General features: G+C 47.7%; 1 protein-coding gene across 3 annotated transcripts in view; it reads left to right on the forward strand.

Moving 5' to 3' along the window:
• Positions 1-25859, forward strand: part of B3GNTL1 (UDP-GlcNAc:betaGal beta-1,3-N-acetylglucosaminyltransferase like 1) — a 248182-nt gene that overhangs the window by 120578 nt on the left and 101745 nt on the right. For 2 of the 3 annotated variants that reach the window (XM_066585849.1, XM_066585851.1), the window contains one exon: positions 6263-6358. The exons of the other annotated variant lie outside the window; for it this stretch is intronic. In XM_066585849.1, the coding sequence (XP_066441946.1) occupies positions 6263-6358 (96 nt within the window). The remainder of the gene's footprint in view (positions 1-6262; positions 6359-25859) is intronic. 3 annotated transcript variants of the gene reach the window in all.

Genomic DNA, 25859 nt, shown 5'->3' on the forward strand with positions numbered 1-25859 from the left:
AGCATGTAAATCACTGCCCCTGTCCAATGAGCGTATGACCTCTGTGTATCGGGCTCACACAGTGCAGAGGAGTCCGCTCTATAGGTGGCGAGGGAACGGGGGTCCGGTGAGTATGTAAATCACTGCCCCTGTCCAATGAGCGTATAACCTCAGTGTACCGGGCTCGCACAGCGCAGAGGAGTCCGCTCTATGGGTAACGAGGGAACGGGGGTCCGGTAAGTACGTAAATCACTGCCCCTGTCCAATGAGCACATGACCTCTGTGTACCGGGCTCACACAGCACAGAGGAGTCCGCTCTATGGGTAATGAGGGAACGGGGAGTCCTGTGAGTACGTAAATTACTGCCCATGTCCAATGAGCGTATGACCTCTGTGTATGCACGCTCACACAGCGCAGAGGAGTCTGCTCTATGGGTAGCGAGGGAACGGGGAGTCCGGTGAGCATGTAAATCACTGCCCCTGTCCAATGAGCGTATGACCTCTGTTTATCGGGCTCACACAGCGCAGAGGAGTCCGCTCTATGGGTAACGAGGGAACGGGGAGTCCTGTGATTTATAAATCACTGCCCCTGTCTAATGAACATATGACCTCAGTGTATGTACGCTCACACAGCGCAGAGGAGGCCGCTCTATGGGTAACGAGGGAACGGGGAGTCCGGTGAGTACGTAAATTACTGCCCCTGTCCAATGAGCGTATGACCTCAGTGTATCAGGCTCACACAGCGCAGAGGAGTCCGCTCTATGGGTAACGAGGGAACGGGGGGTCCGGTGAGTACGTAAATCACTCCCCCTGTCCAATGAGCGTATGATGTCAGTGTAGCGGGCTCACACAGCGCAGAGGAGTCCGCTCTATGGGTAACCAGGGAACGGGGAGTCCGGTGAGCATGTAAATTACTGCCCCTGTCCAATGAGCGTATGACCTCAGTGTACCGGGCTCACACAGCGCAGAGGAGTCCGCTCTATGGGTAGCGAGGGAACGGGGGGTCCGGTGAGTACGTAAATCACTCCCCCTGTCCAATGAGCGTATGATGTCAGTGTAGCGGGCTCACACAGCGCAGAGGAGTCCGCTCTATGGGTAACCAGGGAACGGGGAGTCCGGTGAGTACGTAAATCACTGCCCCTGTCGAATGAGTGTATGACCTCAGTGTATGCACGCTCACACAGCGCAGAGTAGTCCGCTCTATGGCTAGCGAGGGAACGGGGGTCCGGTGAGTACGTAAATCACTGCCCCTGTCCAATGAGTGTATGACCTCAGTGTACCGGGCTCACAGGACGCGACAGGTTCCCTTTACATTTCTCAAACTTGGTAGAAAACCAGTAAGTGGTGGTCCCTGTTGGTATGGGGGGTCTGACGGCGATGGTGCATCCTGCGTACTGCGCTGGCATATATAACGGCGATATAATCTAATCACAGATAATTCATCTCTGGAGACGTGCAGACTTCAGAAAGAGGAAATCTATTACCCAGAAATAGGAAGGAAGCGCTTGCAGATATTTAGTAAGTGCTGCTTTATTTGTAATGTTCTGTATGGGAGGTGAGCGCCCATGTGCTGCATTCACCCACTCCATGCTTACATCCTATACTCAAATACTATACACTGCACATGTACATACTCATACTGCACACATACATATGTATACTCATACTATACACTGCACATATACATACTCCTACTGCACACATACATATGTATACTCATACTATACACTGCACATATACATACTCATACTGCACACATATATACTATACACTGCACATGTACATACTCCTACTGCACACATACATATGTATACTCATACTATACACTGCACATATACATACTCATACTGCATACACACACACATATATATATACACTCATACTATACACTGCACATGTACATACTCATACTGCACACATACATATGTATACTCATACTATACACTGCACATATACATACTCATACTGCACACATACATATGTATACTCATACTATACACTGCACATGTACATACTCATACTGCACACATACATATGTATACTCATACTATACACTGCACATATACATACTCATACTGCACACATACACACATATATGTATACACACTCATATATTGTACACTGCACATATACATACTTATACTGCATACACACATATATATACTCATACTATACACTGCACATGTACATACTCATACTGCACACATACATATGTATACTCATACTATACACTGCACATATACATACTTATACTGCATACACACACATATATATACTCATACTATACACTGCACATGTACATACTCATACTGCACACATACATATGTATACTCATACTATACACTGCACATATACATACTCATACTGCACACATACACACATATATGTATACACATCTATTTTCACACCTGCAAAATGATCCGAAAACACGGCCGTCCGAAGAAGCCCTGACTGTGCACATTACACATGCAACCGTGCACAGCCCTGTTGTACACACGCAGACTATATATATATATATATATATATATATATATATATATATATATACACACGCGCGCACACCATGTACACGCATGGTATGCAAATAAGGGAGATGGAATAAATCCTCCACAGTGCCACCTACTGAAAGGCAGCATTCCTTCGAGTCAAAGTGGGACTTTTTATACAAGTCTTGCTACAATGACTGGGAATCAAAAGCAAAGCCAGACCCCATGTACATATAGCTGTTTCCGGGTTATTGCCCATCATCAGTGTACAGTAGGAGTCTGGCTTTTGCTAGTGAGAGGCCTGGGACAGGGGTCAGAAACGCTCTTTTCTCCTTAGGGAGAGCAACTATATACTATAAATAAGTGAGGAGACTCAAATGGCATGGGGTCTGGCTTTGCTTTTGATTCCCAGTCATTGTAGCAAGACTTGTATAAAAAGTCCCACTTTGACTCGAAGGAATGCTGCCTTTCAGTAGGTGGCACTGTGGAGGATTTATTCCATCTCCCTTATTTGCATATTACCCAGAGGAGCGTGCGTGGCCATTTGAGTCTCCTCACTTATTTATAGTATATAGTTGCTCTCCCTAAGGAGAAAAGAGCGTTTCTGACCCACGCATGGTATGTATTAGTGGAGGTCTGCGGTGGTGCTGTAGAGCATGCTCACAGGCCGCCCGCGCAGTTCCTCGCCTCGCTCAGGCTTGTCTCCTCCTGGACACGTGGTGGCTGCCCCCGTAGAGGTTCTCCTGTGTTCCCCACATTTAATTACGATTTCATTAGCAGTGTGTCTTGTAGGGCTGGCGGCTCGGAGGAGGAAGCGACTATCATCAAGATTTAATGACAAATAAAAATTCCTGGGGTTTCGGGCCGTGTGTTTTCTGCAGCACTTCACTAACCGACACCACAGCCATCCCAGTAATGTCACTTTGGGCATTTTACGCTGCCGTCACAACAGCTTTTAAAAGCTCATATTAAAAAAAAAATGTTTTGTTAACCCCTTAGTGACCGCCAATACGCCTTTTTACTGACCTCACTAATGGGCTTTAAATCTGTACATACGTCATTTTAAGGCTGCGGCTTGTCTGACTACTCACAGCCAGGCTCCTGCACTAACCACCAGGAGAAGAGAAAACACAAATTCTGGCAGTTTCACATATTACATGGCACAATCAATAGCAACTGCAGCATGGAAGCAGATGACAGGGGATATGGACTTTTTCTGTCACCCATCAGCACCCTGCAATGTGATTGCAAAGTACTAATGGGTACCCATGATAGGTGGAAGCCTGAAAACGTTCTCTATGCCCCCCTCCCCCCCCCCCCCACACACACACACACACAAGTAAAGCTGCATGTCCACGGGCGTGATTCTGCCGGCAATTTATCACTCTGTCTGAAGCTTTACATAGTATTGCTGTGGAAAGCGCAGCCATGACGTTCACAAGCGGAAAACCGCTCGCAGGATTCAAGTCGCAGCATGCTGCGATTTGCCGCGATTCTCTGTTGTGAGCCTATCTGTCAGATAGGCTCAGTGCGAAGAACCGCCAGCTGTCTCCTGCTCCCCAGCGGCAGAGATCTGCCGTGGGATATCGCTACGCCCGTGGACAGGCGGCCTGACTCAGCCTATTAGGCCACGCCTCCAGCAGAGTCTAATAGGCTGCTGTCATCTGCTTAGTAGAATGCACTACATAAGTAATGCAGTGTACTATCCTAGCAATCGAACAATTACCTCTTCAGGCCACACCTAATAGGTATTCCTGTGGTCACACTGACCAGACAATGATAATATTGTGTTATTTATTATGCTTGGTAAAGTCTGATAATCCAGCCCAGAACTCCCATGTAATGCGGATGCAGCAGAGAGGATGAGGTGGGAACTACCTACAAATAAAGCTGGTAATGCTCTAATTTGGGCTTTCTTCTGAAGTTTCTCTATACTTCCAAGTGACCATCTGATAGTCCAGATGTTCTCAATAATCCTGCACATATAAAGTCCAATTGATATCAGATTAAAGGCCACTAAGGATACTCTGACTTAGAGCGGAAATGTTGCGTATTTTCCGCAGCAGAAAAACCGTTGCAAGATACGCATAATTTCCACATCAAGAACCAAACCCCGCACTGGTAGGGATTGTGGTGCCGATCTACAGTGGACTTCAGCCCTTCTATTGGCTGCAGATCCGCGTTAAAACCCACAACGATGGTGCGAATGTTGATGCAGATTTCGCTACAGATACCCCGCTGCATCTCCACTACGGGGGATCACACCCTGATAGGGAATGGCGTTCCATTCTCCGTTCAACTAGGAAATGATTCCCCATTAGGCGTCATATGCGTTCCCAGTCTCGGTGTGCCTCCCTGCAGTATTACACAGGACCCCCCACCCTCAGCACAGCTGGGGGGCTGCTGTTTGGGTTTTGATGTGTTTATGTGACACAGTTCCCTCTATGGCCGCCTGCACACGGGCGGAAATCCCGCGGCGGTATTTCCCGTGGGATTTCCGCCACTGAAAGTTTGCATAGGAGTGCATTACAATACGCACTCCTATGCAGACGGCCGCGGTTTGGCCGCGCAAAATCTCACGCGGCAAACAAACCGCGGCATGTCCTATTTTTGTGCGGGGCACGCACTTACCCGGCCGCCGGCTACGGTCTGCGCATGCGCCGGCTGCGCCGCAGCTGGCACATGAAAGAGCCGGGGCCGCCAGGCGCGGGTGAGTACGCGCTCGTCCCTGCAGGCTCTCGGGTCGGGTCCCGCGGCGAGAATTCTCGCTGCCGGATCCGACCCGCTCGTCTGCAGGCGGCCTATATCAGTGTTATGGGAGCCACAGGTTAAGGCCGCCTGTCCACGGCCGTGACGGACTATCACCAGCGATATTCTGCCACAGAGGAGGAGGGAGCACTGAAAGGTCTCCGCGATGAGCTTATTAATGATAGGCCCCCCGTGGAGAATCGCAGCATGCCGTGATTTTAATCTCACGAGCGTAAGATCGCTATGATTCTACACTCGTGTGCAGTAGTTTGCGCTTTCCATGGTTATCCTATGTAAAGCGTGTCGTGTGAGCTCCGTGTGCGATTTATCGTCTGTGGACAGCCAGCCTAAGACAGAAGAGCCCTTATGTAGCCTTCATTCGTTAGTCCTTATCCTGCTCCTGACTCCATTATTAGAAGTCTTACAGCAGGTTACTCCCCATCTGTGTATGGATTCTGGCTTGGCTTTCAATTCCCAGTCATTGTATAAGACCTGTATAAAGAGTCTGACATTGACTTGCAGGATTGCTGCCTTCCAATAGGTGGCACTGCAGAGGTATTGTTCCATCTCCCTTATTTGCATATTACCCAGAGGAGCACGAATGGCCTTGTAAGTCCCCTCACTTACCTTCTAGGTGTCTCCCTAAGGAGAAAAGATAGCGTTCTTGACCCCGAGAGGGTTGGCCATTTCCCCCCTTAGTATGAGAGAGGATGTCAGTTCATCCTCCATGTAGTAACATTTCTGGAACATCTTCTATCTTAACTCTGTCTTGTGCCGTTCCTCTGTTATTCCTCCTAGAAATGTAAGAAGGAATTGATGACTGGGCGTTTATGTACCGGTAGTTTAATATTCATACATTTATTCAGTATTTTGGAAATAATGCTTAATCATGATGTAATGAATTGTTCAGCATATTCTTAATGTACTGTTGGGTTTCAGTTCCTTAACTTCTTCAGAAACTCTGCTTGCTGTCCGTGAATAGATATACCGTGACCCTCGGATAATTACTGAAGATATTTTTTCAGTTTTTTTTTTCCTTTTTCCCTATAGATAATTGGATGTCGGGTGATACGGGAACCCCCCAATGCTACAGAACGTTACACCCGATGGATCAACAGTTTGACGCCCGATCAGCTCCTCACACAGGTGATCATGTCAGACACCCCAATGCGGTTCTTATATGATAGTCTACATTAAAGTCCAACTTCAGAAATATCCTGGAAATTCCGCTTTAGTTCTATAGCTTTCTTATATACTTTGTGTCTCAGTTCTTCATGGGACCTACAGGGTAAGGAAGGGCTGACCTAAAATTCTAGGACCTGCTTCTGAACCTCCAGACACCAGTACATAATCTTCTTCTTAGTCCTTCCCCTCCTGCGGGAGACTGGTGGAGGGGTCAGATGATGCTCGGAGTACTCTGGCCAGCGGGGTGACTGTGTGACTATGAGGAAGATTGTTTTACTGGTGGCTGGAGGTTCTGCGCTGGGACGGGGACACTTACTGGGGGGGGGGGGGGGGGGGGGGCAACAAAGGGGGACATGATGACTAAGAAACCTGTCCTGACCTAATACTTCTCACAGCTGAGAGTTTGTTACAATGTATCAGTCTATAGACAATCTTTATGCATCAGGAGAACAAATCCATCTCCTGTCTCTTTAGTCTGTTTCCGGGAAAGCTGGGTCACTACTGATTCGGCTGCCACTTTCATTCCCACAGTGCTTTTCTGTACTTTTGCCGTGTTATGGAGTTGGGTTTATAGCGGCCCGATGTCCTACCCCCATTGTGTTCCAGGCATCCCCGGTACAGAGAAGGGTGTTAGGGCATTCCGTGGAATTCCTGTAATCTGGAATCCAGACGTTCTGATAATCTGGCAGTCAAGTCCCTTCTTTGTCAGTTTACCATATTTTGTTATTCCCTTGGCATCCGTTGTGTGTTAGGTGTGGAGCTCATGTGTGTTCGGTTAGCTGCACATCATAAACCCCCCCATGAATGGTATCAGAATTCTTCCGTGAAAATCCTATTTTTCCCACCATCCTCAACCCATGGGAAATAAGTGCCTGGCCGTGCAACCCTAGCTCCCTTGCCTTCACCACTAGCGGGCCTTCCCAATCCCCTGTAAATGTCCCCTGGATTAAGAGTTACAGGTTAGGGACAGGTGCAGCGTTTGCAGTCGGGCTCTTGGTCTTTGAAGCCGGTCCTGTCCCTCCTGTGGGGGTCCGAGCCCCCTCCTCCTCAGTCCATCTGTCCACATGTTGCTGTCTGTCTAGCACAAGCATTTGTAAGGCAGTGGGGCTCCTTGGTAATACTTGTATCGGGGGCTGCGTTGCATTTGCAAAAGGGAGAGGGGGATACATTTAATGCATAGAAATGTATACATTGTCTAGATTAGTGGACTGGCGGATGATTACAGGTCTGTCAGGACAAACCAGGACACTGCATGTTGTTGGGCTGTAGGCACAATTGGGGTCCTAAGATGCATCTTGATATCTAATGACACTTTATATCACCATATGTGATATGCTTTTTAATGGAAGAAATGAAAAAAAAAAGATGTCATTGGTATTGCCACATTCGTTAACAACCTGAACTGCTACATTATTGCGTTATTTCTGCCACATGCTGAATTTCATAAGAAAGAATAATAAAAAAAAAATAGCTAATTTCTGTTCATAACAAAAGCAGTATAAAAGACATGAAATGTTGTATGCACCCCCGAGTGGTACCAATCAAATCTAACACGTCACACCCCAAAAAACTAGCCCCCACGCAGCATTGTTGTCAGAAAATTAAAAATTCTGTCGTGCTTGGAATGCAGCGAAACAAAAACAAATATTTACTTACGTTTTACTACTCTTGCGCAAAATAAAAACGTAATTCTACTAATTCGAAATAAAGTTCTAATGATATTTATTGCCCAAGGTGAACACCGCAAACACAAAACCCTAAAAAATTTAACAAAATTGCTGTTTGTTTTTTTTCTGACCTCCCTCCTCCAGAAAAAAAAACTAAGTTGTTAAATGATGTCATTAAGAAGTATAACTTGTCCTACGGCTGCTGTATGTTGACAGAGACATAAACATATGGCTTCTTGAATATGTTGGTAAAAAAAAAAAATGCTCGGTCGTTCAGGCCCAAATAGTTGTTATGGACTCAAAGGGGTTTTCCAGGCAGCGCTGGCTTTCAATGTTGGGATACAACGGGGTCGGAGCAGAAGCCGTTTCTCCAACCGCTATGCAGTGGCAAGCGCAGAACCCATTGGTTTTAATGAGAGCTGCGTTGCAATTACAAGTGACGGCCACTACACAGAGGTCGGAGCTAGGGCTTCTGCTCTGACCTGGTGTAACCCATACTGCGCTGCTTGGAAAACCCCTTTAACACTTGCAGTACTATTTACTCCCACCTTAACATTGTTAGGGCATCTTCTAGATCTTTTCCTGTTCTGCTTCTCTATCTCATAAGTTCATAGCTGCCTAACTTGTCTGAATGTGAGAAGTTTGGAACATGACTTTATCTATGACTAATACCGAAACCCTCAGTTCCAGTAAGTGTGCCAGGAACAGCAGTATTTCTGAAGAAGGCATCCTTCATGGTATCACTGAGAGATAAGACGAGGTTCTGACCTAAAACCAGATGAAATGCAAATGTTAGGAAAGGAAATGGGGAGGAGGATTCTTCCGATATATATTATCAGATATTCTTAAAAGGGCCCCTCCCCACCAACACATCACTGAAAAGTGGAATGTAGTCCGCACTGTATGGGCCTTAGGCACCGCTTCACCTGACGTGTTGTAGAGGAATTCTGCGGCTGGAGTAAACCTATGGAGCGGAGTAGTCTCACTGTCCTCCCCAACAATATCATGGGCAGGTCCCTGCAATCAGAAGGGTGTAAAACCTGCCCATAGACAAGATAGAGCTTCCCAACGGACATCAGGGATACAAGATCTCAGGTACCTTCACCTGTATCACAGCTGGTTGAAGTTGACTTGGGTTTCCTCATTTCCTCAATATAGTTGACAGGCCTCAAGCCATGCGTGTTTATAAGGCTCCGCTCAGTAGTGGGGAGCCAAGGGTGCAGGAGTGCCCCAGGAGGGGTGTCCTTGGGAAGCCAGAAATGGCTGTACATGGGATCATACTGACTGAAGGTACATTTGCATGTACTTCACTTTCACTCTATTGAGCGCACTCATCTCTATGTTTTAGGCCTTCTGGCTAACAAATAGCGAAGGATCTTTCTAATTCTGGCTGGATGTCTGGGCCGCCACAACACGGCACACTTTCTAATTTATTTAATTTGTGTCATGGAATTTTTCAGATGAGGTGTCTCTATGGGCGTCCCTTCTGGAGGTATGAAAGGATAGCAAGGAGCTCAGATTCCACTTTACCTTCTTGGGAAGACAAACCTTTCGACTTATGGTTCCTGGCCGGTCCTGGGTTGGCAGCCTAGACAGATAACAAGCAGCAGGATGGGTTCCGTGAAGGGAGGTCAACAACTCCTAAATTTTACAGGGTTGTCTGCTCTGGAGAGTCATGGTAAAGGTTTACGGGTGGCCTGTCCCTTTTGGGAGCCTCGTGTGGCCCAGAGTGTTAAGGCAGCAGAAATGCAGTCCGAAGCTCTCGCTCACGACCTGAAGGTAGCCGGCTCAAGGTTGACTCAGCCTTCCATCCTTCTGTGGTCGGTAAAAAAAGGACTTGAAAGGCAATGGCACACCACCCCACAAAAATAGTCTGCCAAGAAAACGTCATGATGTGACGTCACCCGAGGAGTCGGTCATGACTTGGTGCTTGACCAGGGGACTTTACCAGGGTCTTGCATTTTGTTGTGAGGCACGCCGCACCTCTTTTAGTTGTACTTGGACGAGAGAAAGAGCGACCTCAAGGTTTTTATAATAAAATAAAAAGTTCCTGTTATGTTGTTGCTGCCAAACTGGAATAATACTTTCCCTGTATCTGTACGTTGCAGCACAAGAATAAATGAATGATGCTTCTTGGTGGTTCTGAAGTCAGTACAAATAGGAAACGCTGAGGATTTCCTGTTATTCTGCTAGTGGAATTTACTGCGCTAGATCAACATCAGACAGACTTTCACTGCGGGTTTGTGTATGGGGGGACGACTAATATCTGTAATTTTAGATGGAAGTGCAACATTGTCCTTCAGGGCCTATAGTCAGTTACAGAGGGGAAAGCAATGGAAGCCCTGGACTGAAAGAACACTCCGGGTATGACTGATGCACTGGGGATGCAGAACAGAGAACACTGCCCCCTCAGGTCAGAACAGTGCATCAGTCTGAAGTGTTCCTTTAATATAATCAGAGTCCACATGAGCTGACAATCTAGTGGCCGCTACAGTAGTAGTGTTACTATAGCATTGGGGGATGTTTTACAACCAGCTCTATGTTGGGCTGAGCCACCCACCGTATCAAGGACTGTACACATTTGTACCCTAGTGCGTCCTCATCGTGCCCTTTCCTACACTTCCCTGGTTCCAGAGCGCAGGCACAGCTCATCCCTCTATATTGCAGATCCAGGAGAGGACTCCTCAGTCGGCACGGCGCCAGGGGTGAGCTGGAGAAGATTTTGGCAAAAACAAATCTTGCTTCAGATGGCACCGGGCCAGTAAGAGGATTAACTAGTTCACTGCTGACAGGCTGGACACTCAATTCAGAGGAAATGTCAGTCAGCGCTTCACTGGATATACGGGGCAACAGTATTGACTGCACCCCTTTAATTACCAAATAAATAGGGAGCGTTCCTGCCAAGCATTTCTGAGTCACTGCGGAATGAGTTCATCTGTCCATTCCACAGCTAGGAATTCTTGAAAGATGCAAAAATGCAGATGTTCATGAGTCGTCATGTGGAAAGCTTTCCGTCACTGTCCGGCTGTGGATCACAAAGGTTTCACTAGTCAGTGATGACTTTTCTTAGACTTTGGTACAACTCTTGAACTTTCGGTTAGGAGACTGTACGAAAGGCTAAAGTGCTGTGGCTCAGGTAAGGTTAGGCTGGAGGGGTCCCTGAGGATATAGCATTCAGTCCAACAGGCTGGAGCAAAGTAGTTTCAGGCTCTTGGAGGAATGTCATTTCTATTGAGTTCAATAGAATATGGCTGTGATACAGGGGCCAACACAGCGGGGGGGCGCTTGACTTTGGCTCAACAGGCTAGATAGCTTGCTCATAATAACTATTGCTATTTGGCAGGAATATTAATAGTGGGGCCCAACAGGCTGAATCCACTGGCATAACTATAGGGGATGCTGTTGCACCCGGGCCAGGAGCCTTTCGGGGCCCATAAGGCCTCTCTTCTCCATATACAGAGCCCACTACTATGACTAAAGCATTATAGTTGGAGGCTCTGTTACAGGCTTTGCATTGGTGCCCAGGAGCTTTAAGTTACGCCTTTGCATTAAGGGGTTAAGAGAAGTTGGTGGGCTCCAAGATAAACTTTTGCACCTGGGCCCATGAGCCTTTAGCTGCGCTCCTGGCTGAATCGCTGAAGGTTGTGACCAATGGCCTCTAGTCGTTCGTTACTAGGCCCAACAGCCTGGAGCGCTTTGGTGATTGAGCCAGCAGGCTGGAGTACATTGATAATAAGGTTAGCAGGCTGAAGCGCCTTACCAATGGGGCAGCAGGCTGGAGTACAATGGTAATAAGGGTAGCAGGCTAGAGCTCCTTACCAATGGGGCAGCAGGCTGGAGTATACTGGTAAAGAGGCTAGCAGGCTAGAGCGCCTTACCAATGGGGCAGCAGGCTGGAGTATACTGGTAATAAGGCTAGCAGGATAGAGCGCCTTACCAATAGGGCAGCAGGCTGGAGTATATTGGTAATAAGGATAGCAGGCTAGAGCGCCTTACCAATGGGGCAGCAGGCTGGAGTATATTGGTAATAAGGATAGCAGGCTAGAGCGCCTTACCAATGGGGCAGCAGGCTGGAGTATATTGGTAATAAGGATAGCAGGCTAGAGCTCCTTACCAATGGGGCAGCAGGCTGGAGCTCATTGGTAATAAGGATAGCAGGCTAGAGCGCCTTACCAATGGGGCAGCAGGCTGGAGTATACTAGTAATAAGGCTAGCAGGCTAGAGCTCCTTACCAATGGGGCAGCAGGCTGGAGTATACTGGTAATGAGGCTAACAGGATAGAGCGCCTTACCAATAGGGCAGCAGGCTGGAGTATATTGGTAATAAGGCTAGCAGGCTAGAGCTCCTTACCAATGGGGCAGCAGGCTGGAGCTCATTGGTAATAAGGATAGCAGGCTAGAGCGCCTTACCAATGGGGCAGCAGGCTGGAGTATATTGGTAATAAGGCTAGCAGGCTAGAGCTCCTTACCAATGGGGCAGCAGGCTGGAGTATACTGGTAATAAGGCTAGCAGGCTAGAGCTCCTTACCATTGGGGCAGCAGGCTGGAGTATACTAGTAATAAGGCTAGCAGGCTAGAGCTCCTTACCATTGGGGCAGCAGGCTGGAGTATATTGGTAATAAGGATAGCAGGCTAGAGCTCCTTACCATTGGGGCAGCAGGCTGGAGTATATTGGTAATAAGGATAGCAGGCTAGAGCTCCTTACCAATGGGGCAGCTGGCTGGAGTATACTGGTAATAAGGCTAGCAGGATAGAGCGCCTTACCAATGGGGCAGCAGGCTGGAGTATATTGGTAATAAGGCTAGCAGGATAGAGCGCCTTACCAATGGGGCAGCAGGCTGGAGTATATTGGTAATAAGGATAGCAGGCTAGAGCTCCTTACCAATGGGGCAGCAGGCTGGAGTATATTGGTAATAAGGATAGCAGGCTAGAGCGCCTTACCAATGGGGCAGCAGGCTGGAGTATATTGGTAATAAGGATAGCAGGCTAGAGCGCCTTACCAATGGGGCAGCAGGCTGGAGTATATTGGTAATAAGGCTAGCAGGATAGAGCGCCTTACCAATGGGGCAGCAGGCTGGAGTATACTGGTAATAAGGCTAGCAGGATAGAGCGCCTTACCAATGGGGCAGCAGGCTGGAGCTCAATGGTAATGGGGCCAGGTAGGTATGTACCAGCAAGCCTGGGCACAGTAGAGAAGGATTGCTCCCCTTTAAAGCTGCAATAGAAAATCTTTCTGGATGTAAAGTAACGGAAAGAGCATATACGTTTGAGGGCCCTGAATCCTTGCTTCACTTGTATATCTAGGACACACTATACAAGGTAAGCCTATGATATTACTACCCACCACTTTGTATTGATGCTTTTCCGTCCTCTTTTGTGTCTATTGGAGAATCTCATCTTAAGATTGTACACTGCTTAGACTCGGGCCACACAGCGACTTTAGTCATGCAACGCTCAGTCTTAAGGCCCTTTTACACGGAATGCTGATCATTCAATAAAAATCGTTCAATGAGCGAAAATGAACAATAATCGTTTAGCGTAAACACAGAAAAGCGATTGAACATCAAGCGATGTTGTTCATCATTCATTTCATGCCACATAAATCTCTGAGACTGTTATATCAGGAGTCACATCCAACTTGTCACCCGCAACCAGAACTCCGTCAGGTTTGGATGTTTGCCGACAGCTGTGTCACGTTGCGTGCCACAACCTTGTTGTCTTAATGATGCCTGACCCAAGTGGCCGTGTGGCCCGAGCCTAACCCTTGTTACATAAAGTTCTCTCCCCGCCCCTCTGCTCCTACAATTGTTTCCACTTGTGGATACTTCCTTCCTACCTAAATCTGCCACCGTTCATTATGGGGTTAACCTATATTAACATCCTCAGTAAAATCCAGCGGCCGGCCAGCCCAAAGTGGAGCTACTTAATACATCCTCCTCCTAAGACCAGACATTAAGTACCAGCTCTGGGAAGCCAGGGATCAGGAAATGAAACATTTTGTCTGAGGGTCGGCAATTACAAATCAAACCCACCAAAGGCTTCAAGACCCCAGATAAGCTAAACAGTCTTACTGGAATGGTCGCCATGCTAAGACGAGACAAGGAGATGAAAGAAACTGCTTTATCCTCTTTCTGTAGAGCTTCTAGTAGGGGGGGTGCGCTATCTTGGCCCAAGTTCACTTCTCGAGTCCATTGACCTTCAGAGCTCAACTCTGGTGAACATCACAAGTCTCCGCTTCTCCTATGTACTGTATAACCTATGTAACCTAACTCCCATCACTGTCACAGCTTTGTTACTGAGAGGTTTAATAAACTTTGTGTATCAAGTGCTCGGCATTTTCAATGTCTCTGCTTGCTGTCAGTGAATGACAACTCTGTCGTGCCCTGATAGTTTGCTATATTGTAACTGCCCTGATGAAGTTTTATCAGCCTGAAGTCCAGACTATCCGCTAGCAGAGGATTATGTAGATTGGATGCAATGGGAGCAAAGCATCAGCTGAGAGAAGCATTTACAGACCTGTACTGCAGACCCATGTACCACTGAATGCTGTTTCCCATTAAGCTCCATATTCTATCCTAAATCCAATATCTCTCTATATGTGAGATAAAAGTGTGTGCTGCCATATCAAATCAGAGGCACAGTATGGCGGCATTACACAGATTCTAATCCTAAATGAGAATGTTTCCAGTCACTGACAGCAAATAGAGATCTGGAAAAGGTTGACAAGTTAAAACATCTGTAAACTTCACGGGCCATTTATGTAACTTTGATAACCGCCAATTCGGCTGAGGGGTCTTGGGGCATTAAGTCCAGTGGTTGGTTCACCGCCTGGTTGAGAACTCGTCTGGTTTCTTGGTGTTGCAGCGCTTGATGTTCTGCATCCACCATACTGCACCCACTTGGGACAGTTGTAATAATGTACAAGGAAACCAGCACCCCAAACCTATAGAAATCTGACTCTGCCATCCATGAAGCCCATCGTGATCTCGACTCTCCCGTCTCATCCCATTAAGCAAGCAGAGGTATTTCAGCTCTCAAGGGCAAATGAGGCATATTGCTTGTCATCATCTTTGGGGAACTGTGCCAAGCTGGGGTAAGCGAGGAGCACATATGTGCCATGGAGAGCGGGGGACTATGTCAAAAAAAGTCCTAAGAGACCAAAGACATTCCTGTAAATACGCCTGATGCCCCCCTAATGATCAGTGCCATGACTGGTCAGCCTATCACTGTAGGGCACGATTATTCATGTCAGCATTATGTCATTACTGTATGGTGGCATTAGTTTTATGTAGGTACGGTATGGCATTATTATTCATGTCCGTATTCTATATGCTCTAGAGCCTCGTGTGGTGCAGAGTGTCTTAGCAGCAGAAATGCAGTCCTAAGCTCTCGCTCACGACCTGAAGGTTGCAGGTTCAATCCCCATGTGGTTGAGGTAGCCGGCTCAAGGTTGGCTCGGTAAAATGATTACCCAGCTTACTGGGGGGGTAAAGGGCGACTTGGAAAGGCAATGGCAAACCACCCCGCAAAAACAGTCTGCCAAGAAAGCGTCACGATGTGACGTCACCCTAGGAGTCGGTCATGACTCGGTGCCTTTACCTTTCTATAGGCACTATGTGGTATTATTTGGGCTCTCTATGGCACTATTATGCGAGCAGATGGGGCTGCTCACCCGTATGGCCAGGATCCTCCATAGATTTGCTCTTGTAGTCCAGAATATTTGGGAAGCAGAAGTTGACAGGTAGCGGCCGGGTTGAAGGATTGAGCTGACCCTTTCATCGCGGTCAGTCATGGTCCAGGGTGCAGTTTTGCGAATGTGTGTGATTCTTGCGGCTCCCTCTGAGAAGAGGGGCTCTATGTATATTTAGTTTTATTCTAACCCATCTGATCTCTGCAGAGCAGATGTTGACAATTACGAGGGGAACAGAGGCTGCTCTGTGGTCGGCCGGCGGAGCCTGCTGCACGTGGGTCGATTGAGACTCAAGGCGGTAACTGCTTCCTGTCAGCACGGCTGAGTGACAGCGCTACAAGAGGGGGCTGCAGCCCCGCACACTTTAACAAAGTCACTTTTGTGATCCTTTCCTCCCCACACACTTTCTTAAAAATAAATAAAAGAGGTGGATGAATTAACCCCTTCTGGGTCTCCAAAGCTTCGTAGACTTTGATTTGATAACAGTATTACACTATAGGGAACATGCACCCGAGTATAACTGATCTCCACCAAGTCCAACATGCAATAAAGTCGAAGGCAACGCCAAAGTGAACTGTTCAAAACTTTTCGGAGCACAAACGCACAAAACATTGACATTTCAGGCCACAGGTAATCTACAAGTCGCTGGCTTCTGTCAGGATTCTGCAAACTAGGTTTTACTGCTGGGATAGAAGAGTAGTCGGCTGCATGGGGTTTATCACCTAACTTGTTCCAGTCTCCTTTAAAAACATTCTAGCGACCACCCAGCTTTCCACTGACCCAGAATGACATATGGTGCTCTTCAAGGTTACACGCCTCATGCTTTGTACTACTGCTCTGCCTGTGTAACCCATTCATTTCACACGTTCAGGCATATACTCCTGAAACAGGGGCCTAGGATGAGCAAGATTCCCCTACTGATACATGAGCTGCTTGATAATTGGTAAGGGGGGCTTCCCGCCTGCATTGGGGGTTCCTTCATAGAGCTGGCTGCAAATTTTGGAAGAAAAAGTGCTGCATGCAGCACTTTTTATTCCTTCCCAAAACAGGGCAGCTGGGCAGAAAGTGGGCGACCCCATTAGAGTCAATGAGGTCCGCCCAGCACTGTTTGATTCCATCCAGAGACGGAGCCGTTCGGCCGCGGGGTCCTCCTTTCCTGCTCCCCGAATGTAGCTGGAAAGTGGAATTCCAAGTGCAAGTGTGAAAGCAGCCAATTTTTGTAGAATAGCAAATGATTAACAAAAGGCCCATTGATTTGCATCTGTTTATGAGTGGCCGTTGGGTGGTCTTTCGTAGCTGTCAGAAGAAGTCTTAGATGAAGCCACTTGACTTGTAAAGGGCAAAGGTCGACTATGAGCCTGAGGTTAAATGATGGTGGTCACTGGTGCTGCGCGCTCCACATTTACATGATGAGTATCCAATGCTGAGCAGTTAGTAACGATGTGGTCAGGGATTGTCATAACTCACATCCTTAGTAACATTTACATTGAAGTGTGGGGTCACCTTTTGTATAATCCTACCCAAAATAAACTTTTTCGGAGACCTGAAGCCTTGAGTCATTCTCTTGTGAGTCAACGATTCAGCGGCCTCTTGGTCTCCCACATCCATTGGGTGATAGCAGCTCATTCCAGACATTACAGTAACTCCCGCTATATTCATATTTGTGTAATCCTTGGGGTACCGCGCTTTCCTCCGCCCCTTTGTGTGCGGTAAACTAAATAAATACATTTGGCTTTCCTATGTACAGAGTTGCCCCATCGTTCTTTATTGGTAATGGGAAGTATTCTGCAGCTGCTTGGCCTGAAAGGGGAAGAAACGGACTGTACTGCGGTTTGGCAATCAACTTGCATGATGATGGAAAGTCCCCCGATGATTAGTCCATGATAAATAAATGAGAAGAGCATGACTTCACTTCAGAGGCCAGCAGCTGGAGTCAGAGATGGACCTGTCAGAGATAGCATTCTCGCATCAGGGTTTAACATGATTGTTTAATTAGGGGTTATTTGGAGATATTGATTGCTCGGACCGTCACAGATCTAGAGAATGGGGAGCCTGTACCATCATAGTGCAATCATAGATCCCATGATGCATGGCCTCCTGTTGGAGCGGGCACTGCCATCGCTGGTGCCCTCAGGTGGGGCTTTCATTACCTATTGATTGTACATACAGTACTCTGCAAAGGGTTTAGGCAGGTGTGGGAAAAATGCTGCAAAGTAAGAATACTTCCAAAACTAGAAGTGCTAATAGTTTATGTTTGTCAGTTAACAAAATGGAAAGGGAAGGAATAACAGAGAAATCTGAATCACATCCATATTTGGTGGGACCGCCCTGCTGGACAACTGATTTGGAAGGGAAGTAAGCCTCCTTGGCCGACTCAACATTGCTCATTTCTTTCTGCTTCTTCAAAACTGCACTGCCAGCAGCCATACCTACTGATCCAAAACAGAAGGGCGGCTGTAGAACCACATGCCTCAGCATGCAGGCAGCCAAATCGCTGTATGGAGGAGCATTGCATAGGTACAAGATACTGATGCTCCTCCATATAGCAGTGGCTGTCTGCATGCTGAGGGATGTGGTTCTGCACCCGCCCTTGTGTTTTGGGTCAGTAAGTATGGACGCTGGCAGTGATTTTTTAATTGATATGTTCTTATTCAAAAGCACCTGAACAGCACATCTAGAAACCTCAGTCTGCTTTGAAATCTTGGCCTGGGAGAGACCATGCCAATGCAGTATAAGAACCTTGTGTCTTGTTGCCGTTCTCAGTCTCGCCATGGTGTATGACATGAAACTGTCTTCCACAACCTCACCTTTGTAGCAGAGTTTGGCAGTTCCTCACATGGCTCTGAGCCTCCTACACAGCTGTTTGTTTCAGTTAATGACTGTGTTTCAACCTACATATGACCATAATGATCCGTATCACCTGCTTGGTATAATTGTGTAATCATACACCCGGCTATAATCTTACAAAAGCCCTGACTTTCTGCAAGTGTACCTAGAAAAAATGATGATGTTTTGAAGGCAAAGGGCGGTCCCACTAGATAACTTCATTTAGATTTCTCTTTTTGTTATTTGCCAAAAACACTTCTATTTTGGAAAGTATCCTTACTTTGCAGCATTTTTTCTGCACCTGCCTAAAACTTTTGCACAGTACTTGTGTGTATGTATGTGTGTCTGTATACATATATATATATTTATCCTTTGACTATCCTATATAGCACAAATGAATTTTTAGAATTGACCTGCAGGGTGACCATGACCCAGTAAGACTTAGCATGCAGAACAATAACGTACTAACTCTTGGGGTGACAGGACAATGCCACCCTGACACAAGGGGTACAGGGCACCGCACACTGGCACTTTGGGTATAGTTATGATACACAATGACACTTGGAGTACAGATGTATCATATAGTTTTTCTGTATCCTCTCCACTGTTACCATCTTTCATTGTCAGCTGTGAAGTCTCTTTTATGTTATACTCCTGTCAGAGCTAATAACATCCTAAGTATTTAAGGTCTTTTGAAGTATCTGCCCCCTCTTAGACCGGTGACCCCGCTAATCTCCTGTCTCTGGGTCACTGGGTGAATCTTGGCTGCATAGTAAGACTACAACACAAGTTGGCCTAGTTGTGGAGCTCGATAAGAGAGGAGCAAACCTGCGCTGCTCTCATCTACACTATCTCACTATTTAAAGGGTTTGGCCCCTATGGACAACCGCAGCTTATATTGTGCACCCCCTCACTGAACATGCTATCCCCCGATCTTCGCGCTACATTCTGCTGTTTCATAGTCATATCGGTTTATAGGAAAATCTGGGCGACAACCAGCAGCCAGGTCACAATCATTATAGCCTCCGTTGTAAAGCCTACAGCGAGTTCACCCAACTCTTCCTAAAGGTACAACTCTCGGGCGTATAAGTGCCTGACAGCCGTCCATGCACTACCGCCCGACTATCGCTCCTGTGCCTTATGGCCCTTTTACACGGGCCGACAGTCAGGTAAAGGACTACACCAGCTAAGGTAAATTACCCTTCGGTTTCTGACTTGCAGCTCTTTCTCGTTGGGTCCTGATGAAGCATATACTTCTATATATTACATATACTACTAATGAAATAAGCAGATTTGCAATTTAGCAGCTCAAGAAAGTTGAGGAACAGCTTCTATGGTGCTCGTCCTCCAGGTTTCTGACCCACAGCGCTGCCTAGTTACTTAGTGATACTGGAGCCGGGAACAAAGCGCTGCCTTAGAATAGCTGCCTCACATATGAAGTCCAGATGCTGAGGATACAAGGGGGGTCACATCTAAAGGGGCGGCAAAACACAAGTAAATAATCTCTACTCCCCCTGTGGAGCGACAACGTGCGGAAATGTTTATTGAGAGATGAGTGTGGTGTCTGTGCGCCACGTGTCTGCGCAGACGGAGACCGTCCGCACTACACCCCCCATCATGTCCTCTTAGAATGCCTTCCAGCAGCGTGAGACAATGTATCCAAGCTGGTATGTCTGCTAAGCTGATCTATCTAAAGGACCTTTATCACGGAACGATTGTTGCGCAAAATTAGTGTAAACGAACGAAAATGCACGATAATCGTTACATTAAATGCAAACTGCCGCTCGCGATTCATTTACTTTTCGCTTATCGCTCAGTCTCAAACAGCGTAAAAATCCTCGCTAGTCCGCTGACTTTTCACTGCGTGTAAACGCTCCCCGCTCAGGGTTTCACGTAGAATGTGCAGCGATGAGCGAGAAGTGGGCGATTGTCTGCGGTGATCTGTCTGTCTAACCGCTCTGCATGAACAACTAGCGGTGAGGTCAGCCGTACGTACAGTCGCTTAGCTGACAGTCGTTCCATGTAAATGGAGCATTAGGGTATCATGTCTGCTGAACCATCATATGTAACGTGTCGTGTGTGGAACTTCGTGCTGAGCTGTAGCCAAGTCTGCCGTGTGGTGTGTGTTGTGACAGTGTATCTAAGCCTCTCGTGTGTGATACTACGTGCTGAGCTGTAGCCACGTCTGTTGTGTGGTGTGTGCTTTGACAGTGTATCTAAGCCTCTCGTGTGTGATACTATGTGCTGAGCTGTAGCCACGTCTGTCGTGTGGTGTGTGCTGTGACAGTGTATCTAAGCCTCTCGTGCGTGATCCTATTTGCTGAGCTGCAGTCAAGTCTGTTGTGTGGTGTGTGTTGTGGCAGTGTATCTAAGCATTTCCTGTGTGATACTATGAGCTTAGCTGTGGCCAAGTCTGTTGTGTGGTGTGTGCTGTGACAGTGTATCTAAGCCTCTTGTGTGTGATACTATGTGCTGAACTGTGGCCAAGTCTGTGGGGTGGTGTGTACTGTGACAGTGTATCTAAGCCTCTCGTGTATGATACTACGTACTGAGCTGTGGCCAAGTCTGTCGTGTGGTGTGTGCTGTGACAGTGTATCTAAGCCTCTCCTATGTGATACTCCGTGGTGAGCTGTGGCCAAGTCTGTGGTGTGGTGTTTGCTGTGACAGTGTATCTAAGCCTCTTGTGTGTGATACTACATGCAGAGCTGTGGCCAAGCCTGATGTGTGGTGTGTACTGTGACAGTGTATCTAAGCCTCTTGTGTGTGATACACCATGGTGAGCTGTGGCCAAGTCTGTGGTGTGGTGTGTGCTGTGACAGTGTAGCTAAGCCTCTCGTGTGTGATACTATGAGCTTTGCTGTGGCCATGTCTGTGGTGTGTGCTGTGATAGTGTATCTAAGTCTCTTGTGTGTGATACACCATGGTGAGCTGTGGCCAAGTCTGTGGTGTGGTGTGTGCTGTGACAGTGTATCTAAGCCTCTCGTGTGTGATACTACGTGCAGAGCTGTGGCCAAGCCTGACATGCGGTGTGTGCTGTGACAGTGTATCTAAGCCTCTTATGTGTGTTACTACGAGCTTTGCTGTGACCAAGTCTGTGGTGTGTGACAGTGTATCTAAGCCTCTTGTGTGTGATACACCATGGTGAGCTGTGGCCAAGTCTGTGATGTGTGCTGTGACAGTGTATCTAAGCCTCTTGTGTGTGATACTCCGTGGTGAGCTGTGGCCAAGTCTGTGGTGTGGTGTTTGCTGTGACAGTGTATCTAAGCCTCTTGTGTGTGATACTACATGCAGAGCTGTGGCCAAGCCTGATGTGTGGTGTGTACTGTGACAGTGTATCTAAGCCTCTTGTGTGTGATACACCATGGTGAGCTGTGGCCAAGTCTGTGGTGTGGTGTGTGCTGTGACAGTGTAGCTAAGCCTCTCGTGTGTGATACTATGAGCTTTGCTGTGGCCATGTCTGTGGTGTGTGCTGTGATAGTGTATCTAAGTCTCTTGTGTGTGATACACCATGGTGAGCTGTGGCCAAGTCTGTGGTGTGGTGTGTGCTGTGACAGTGTATCTAAGCCTCTCGTGTGTGATACTACGTGCAGAGCTGTGGCCAAGCCTGACATGCGGTGTGTGCTGTGACAGTGTATCTAAGCCTCTTATGTGTGTTACTACGAGCTTTGCTGTGACCAAGTCTGTGGTGTGTGACAGTGTATCTAAGCCTCTTGTGTGTGATACACCATGGTGAGCTGTGGCCAAGTCTGTGATGTGTGCTGTGACAGTGTATCTAAGCCTCTTGTGTGTGATACTCCGTGGTGAGCTGTGGCTAAGTCTGTGGTGTGGTGTGTGCTGAGCCTCTTATGTGTGATACTCTCCCATGGGTATTGGATCTAATCCTGTCATGTGTGATACTGTCTGCTGATCTTCTGTATCTAAGCATGGCCGCATGCACACGGGCGGTTGGATTCCCCATGCTGAATCTGTCACTGGCGTCCGCATGTATCTGCTTACTGAATCTTGAATTTTGAATTGGTCCACACGGCTCGCCATCGGACATGCACAGTACTTTTTTTTTTAAACTCTTGCTTTTCCCGTGGAATCCGCGGCCCCGTCTGCACCTGATAGACTTCGGGGGGCTGCAGTCCTGCCCTGAGTGGCAGGCAGGTGAAGGAAGGTGGAGGTAAGTTTGTATAACACTTGGTCTGTCGTTCAGTGTCTGTGGAAAGCTGAGTGACGGGCTTATGGACACAGTAACGGCTTCTACTTGTATGGGGGGCCAGAATCTGTAATATCTAGAGATCACTACGTTTTTGCTTATTTGACTCGTAGGGGTCTTATTATCTTTAAGACAAAAGCTCTGTTGTGGAGGAGCGCTGCCCCCCCGCTGCAGAGAGGACTCCTTGTAGGATCTGCTAATAATGCTGTTTTATAGGAAGCAGATCTTGTAAAATCTTAATGAATGAGGAAATTACTTGTTATGTAAAGAATGAAATGTGGAAATGAAGAACAAATGGGCGGAACTTTACAAAGGACTCTGAGGCACCCGCAGTGCGGCACGAGGCACCCGTATCCTCCTAATACTTAGACCACCTACACCTTAGGGAGGCTCCGAGATCGTATTGGGATGGGACTTTGTATGTCCAGATGGTCCCAGTTGTTTGCCAGGCTTGTGGGGGAGCTGCTGGAGGTCTTCTGGGATGCCTCATCTGTGCGGCAGCACCAGTGTTACAGGAGGTCCTGCCAAGGAGACCTGAACACTTATTTATATAGTGCATACATAGTCCACAGCGCTGCACACACAGTCCACAGCTGCTGCACACAAAGTCCACAGCGCTGCACACACAGTCCACAGCGCTGCACACACAGTCCACAGCGCTGCACACACAGTCCACAGCGCTGCACACACAGTCCACAGCGCTGCACACACAGTCCACAGCTGCTGCACACACAGTCCACAGCTGCTGCACACACAGTCCACAGCTGCTGCACACACAGTCCACAGCTGCTGCACACACAGTCCACAGCTGCTGCACACACAGTCCACAGCGCTGCACACACAGTCCACAGCTGCTGCACACACAGTCCACAGCTGCTGCACACACAGTCCACAGCTGCTGCACACACAGTCCACAGCTGCTGCACACACAGTCCACAGCTGCTGCACACACAGTCCACAGCTGCTGCACACACAGTCCACAGCTGCTGCACACACAGTCCACAGCTGCTGCACACACAGTCCACAGCTGCTGCACACACAGTCCACAGCTGCTGCACACACAGTCCACAGCTGCTGCACACACAGTCCACAGCTGCTGCACACACAGTCCACAGCTGCTGCACACACAGTCCACAGCTGCTGCACACACAGTCCACAGCTGCTGCACACACAGTCCACAGCGCTGCACACACCCTATAGACCTGGTGGGACTGAAGTCCACCTTTGAGTTTACCTGTTTGGAAACCTGTTGAAGTTCCACAACTCACTTAAGACCCATTTTGACCCAACGATTCTCGCTCAAAATCCACTCAAAGCTGTCTTTTGAGCGATAACCGTTGCATCTAAATGCATGGACATCATGTGGTTTTCGTGTACGAGTCGTTCGTTTTCTTGAATTGAGCGATGAGCTCTTATCAGCCGTGCAGGCTGTTATTACAGTCGGCAGCGCTGATAAGATTCTTTCAGCTCGTGTCCCGCTGGTAGTTCACAGCTGGGCGCGAGCTGTAATTGTGGAGAACAATACAGCTTTTTGCTTATGCAGAACAGGTGTATTGTTCGCTGAGCGATAGCGGCGGTGTCCCACTCCGCCTGCATAGCTCTTAAGTAGCTACTTAGCTACTATAGACTATGCAAGGATGTCACTCAAAACTGTCACTCACACTGTCATTTGAGCGACTTTTGAGCGATCATCTGTCACTGTAAATATGGCCTTAGAGAGGCCATAGGGGTTGTACCAGAATTACAAGATATCAAAAGGGTAGGGGATAACTTCTCACTGCTGAGACCCCCATCGATCCTGAGGATGGGGGTCCTGTGTCCGCCGTTCTACTCACTGCGGGCTTACTGCACCCCCTGCAGTGAGGAGGCAAATGAACGGAGCGGCGGTAGAACAAGCATGCTGACACTCCACTGACTTTCAGTGGGTCTGCAGAAATAGTTGAGTGGCAAGTGCTTGGTCAGCCCCATCGAAATGAATGTTAAGAGACTACATGACGTGGTGCACCAAGGAGCACAGTGTCTTTTGAATGACAGATATCTAGCCCCAGATTATATTGTGTAGACCAGGGACGCACAACCTCCTATGGTACAATGGCCACATTGTCAGATTGAACCAATCCTGAGGGCCACAACAGAACTTACATGGCAGTCAGAATAATCCCTGGATCAACATTTGAAAGTTCCTACCTGACTGTAAGACCCGGATCAACAACCCCGCTGGTCACCTAATGTCTATATCCTACAATATCATAGCACTCTAGAAGGACATCTAGTCCCTCTTAAACTCCTCTATGGAATTTGCCATCACCACATACTCAGGCAGAGAGTTCCACAGTCTCACTGCTCTTACAGTAAAGAACCTTTTCTGTATTTGTGATGAAACCTGCTTTCTTCTAGACGTAGCGAATGCCGTTACACTTGCAGTCCTTGGTATAAACAGATGATGGGAGAGATCCTTGTATTGTCCCCTCATGTATTTATACATAGTAATTTGGTCGCCCCTTAGCCCATTTTTGATGCCTCTCTGGGTATTCCAGTCCTCTCTATCGGATGCATCTCCCTCCATTGTAGTTTATCTGAAATGCTGAAGCAGCCAAGTGTTTCCCTACCTCCATACATGGCAGCGAGGATGACTACATGCATGACTACCTCTCTGCTGACTCCTCCGAGCAGTGCCACACAGTGGTCAGAACACCTCTATTATGCCCGTACGTGAGATGGGCACACCGTGCAGCCGTTCCTGCTCCTCTGCCAGGCGTCTCTCTGGTATGATAAATACATATGAGCCTCCATCATGATCTGATGGTTGGGGGCACCCAGAACAGTATTGTTGGCCACTTGTGGCGCACCTCTGCCACAGAGCAATCCGATGATCGGTAGCATGCCTGCCTTCATCAGTCATGTTGGCTGCAGCATTTCTTCTATATACACTGGCATATGTTCATATAGGGTAGCTGGCGGGTGGTAGTTTCTCCGTACACGGGCAGTGGGACATGAGAGGGGAAGCTGCAGCAGAAATGACTCACAGCTCTATAAATACATCCGACCATTTCCTCCGCTCAACCAAAAATATCAAGTC

This window comes from Eleutherodactylus coqui, chromosome 13 (genome assembly GCF_035609145.1).
Source record: "Eleutherodactylus coqui strain aEleCoq1 chromosome 13, aEleCoq1.hap1, whole genome shotgun sequence".
Classification (NCBI taxonomy): domain Eukaryota; kingdom Metazoa; phylum Chordata; class Amphibia; order Anura; family Eleutherodactylidae; genus Eleutherodactylus; species Eleutherodactylus coqui.